General features: G+C 40.9%; 1 protein-coding gene across 3 annotated transcripts in view; it reads right to left on the bottom strand.

Annotated features, from left to right (window-relative positions):
- Positions 1–419: 419 nt before the first annotated feature.
- Positions 420–2581, bottom strand: part of CAMKMT (calmodulin-lysine N-methyltransferase) — a 388588-nt gene continuing 386426 nt past the window's right edge. For all 3 annotated transcript variants that reach the window (XM_047746722.1, XM_047746721.1, XM_047746723.1), the window contains one exon: positions 420–988. In XM_047746722.1, coding sequence (XP_047602678.1) covers positions 911–988 — 78 coding nt within the window. In that variant the 3' untranslated portion in view covers positions 420–910. The remainder of the gene's footprint in view (positions 989–2581) is intronic.

Below are 2581 nucleotides of genomic sequence, written 5' to 3'. Positions count from 1 at the left end.
AACTCCCCCTGGTTGCAATCTAGTTTAGCAGCCATTTATTCAAAATTTCTCTGGCAAGGACCTATTTTGAAAGAGGTCTGGAGAACAGCAGCAGTTAGATGTGAGCCCCGATAAACGCTCACTTTTCATTCATAGTCAGAGCCTAAATGTGCTCTTCTTGTACCTAAACAGATAATAAGCACTCAGCACACTCCTCCTCCTTGACACAACACATTGAGACTAATCACACATAATTGGAGAGGAGGAGCAGAGGGCTGGCCACGCTATTGTGTCCAGAGGACAAACGGTCAGTTTATGAGGCTTTGGGCTGATGTAGTCATTTCTTATACATCCATAGGGAAAAAAACATCCTGTTTAAAAGAAGAAAGAGAATGAGTGAGAGGGACAGCAAAAAAGGATGGCAGATTTAATACAATTAATTTGAGGGAGGTGAGAAAGATATGCTTTATTTATTTATTTTCTTAACCAGGAAAGAATCATGAGGTTTGCTGTGTTTACAGATTAAAAAGTACCACCACCAAAATGGAACAAAGACCAAGATCCTTTTTTTAAAAAGGGGGGTGCGGGTGGGAATCACCAAAAGAAATTCTGTCTCAATTAGGAGGAAAAAGATTCAGCTTTCTCCTAAGTCCAATTCAAATCTCAGGCTGTTTGTGGATATTTAAAGACAAACAAAGGTTTGGTCCAAGAAGAGCAGATGAAAAAAGAGAGTCCAGGAGGGCTGGGGAATGATGTGAGTGAGGACAGGTGGACCCCAGAGCCCACATGTGGAATGTGGCAGAGATGGTGGGGGCTCACAGATCTCAGGGAGCCAACGGCTTGCTTCATAGCATACCCATCGCAGGTTTCTGTTTTTGTGAAAATACGCCCTGTGCCCTTGGTAGTTTCGTCTTTTGAGCAGCTTAATCTTCTATCCATTTTTGGTTAAAATAAGAAGAAGTGGGTAATGAAGGTTTTCTTCATAGACGTCCTGGTTTTCCTTTTTCAACTGAAAACAATCATAGAACAAAAAGGATAAGGAGACTCAGATTAGGATTTTTTTTACCAGTAGTTTTTAATACTGAGTATAATGAAGATTTCTTACTTGAATATATTGTTCCGGTAAATAAATCTCAAAAAAGCAATGCAAAGTAGTTCTCAGTGGCATTGGCAAGATAGGACTATGCATCCATCAAGCTGGAATCTTTCCTTGGGTAGGGGAAAGGAGGAGGGCAGGGTGCTTTTTCATAAATAACCGGACTGCATTTGTGACCTCTATGAACTGTGAGGCACTTCCGTGAAGGAAGAGCTGGAGGCTTGCTCATCTGCACCAGAACAGCCATTTGGCCTAGAAGTTTCTGCTCTTGGTCCACTCTGTCCCTCACCTGCGTCCCAGGAACAAGGCAGGCGGGCATTTCCGATCACTTGGAGACTGGCAGCACCTGGGCACAAGGGACAGGCTTCTGGGCCTAAGACATTTCAAAGGCTCTCTGGCTGTTTCTCAGGGCTTCTGATAGTAATGCTAATTTTAAAATTCTTTTCTCTGAGGAGGAAAAGGTAGAGCTTCCATACCATTCAAGTGAAGTTCTGAGGGCCTTTTCATGGCAGATTTAAAAATCCAGTCAGAGTTCTCAAAGCTAGAGTCCTCTTTTCCTCATCCGGCTAGAAGAATTTTGACAGCCATATTTATATTTGTCCTAGCAAATAGTAATTTGCTATTTATAAAGACAAAATTAATATTTTTGAAGTTGGTGTTTCTGAGCAAATTGTTAGTTCATTTTTTAATTGATGAGGGTCAGGAAACAGATATTACTTTTAATTATGCATCGACCCAATTCTTTTATTGTTTTGAATCAGATTACCTCCCCTCCCCCCCTGAAACTAAATGGAAGGCTCTAACCTGACACCTTCCTGGATTAGTATAGGTCTGGGGCATAGTACCTTGAATTTTTTTAAGGTAAAAAATTCTTCTAAATCATATTCCCAAACTGTGACATACCCTCACTGTTAAGGACAAGAAGCAATGAGCCCGCTTTTCCTTTCTCACTGGGGAACAAAAAGCCAATCCTGTCTTTACTTTCTAATCCATTTTCATAAGAAATGATGACACAATCACGGAAGTAACTGCATTCTGTTTTCTTCGATGGAGTTTGCTTTGTTTACACACGATTCTACCTTAGAAAGAGCCTCTGGATTTGTGTTACTACCAAAGTCGTGACAGTGTTAATCCTAAACACACCGTCCCTTAACGTCACTCATTAAAAAAAAAAAAAAAAAAAAAGGCCAAGAAAATGGCTTCCCAAACTTCCCAATCCAAACCCACTAACCAGGACCTACCAAATGTAAATACCTTTGCTGCCAGTTGTCCTAGTGATAGAAGGCGCTCACGGAAATATTTTAGAGGGAAGAGGGGGCCAAGCTAGCTCAATTCTTCCTCAGGGATTGGGGATCAGGGAAAGTTGATTACTCAGCGTGAGTCAGCTGACCTACTCACTCACAATGCACTAATATACAGAGACTCAAATGAGCTCTTTATAAAGTCCCTGAGGTAATATGTGGGATAAATAATTCTTCTGTAAATATGGGTTCGAAATCACTTTTA

Source organism: Lutra lutra, chromosome 9, assembly GCF_902655055.1.
Source record: "Lutra lutra chromosome 9, mLutLut1.2, whole genome shotgun sequence".
NCBI lineage: Eukaryota > Metazoa > Chordata > Mammalia > Carnivora > Mustelidae > Lutra > Lutra lutra.
This window is presented reverse-complemented; position numbering and strand designations above follow the sequence as displayed.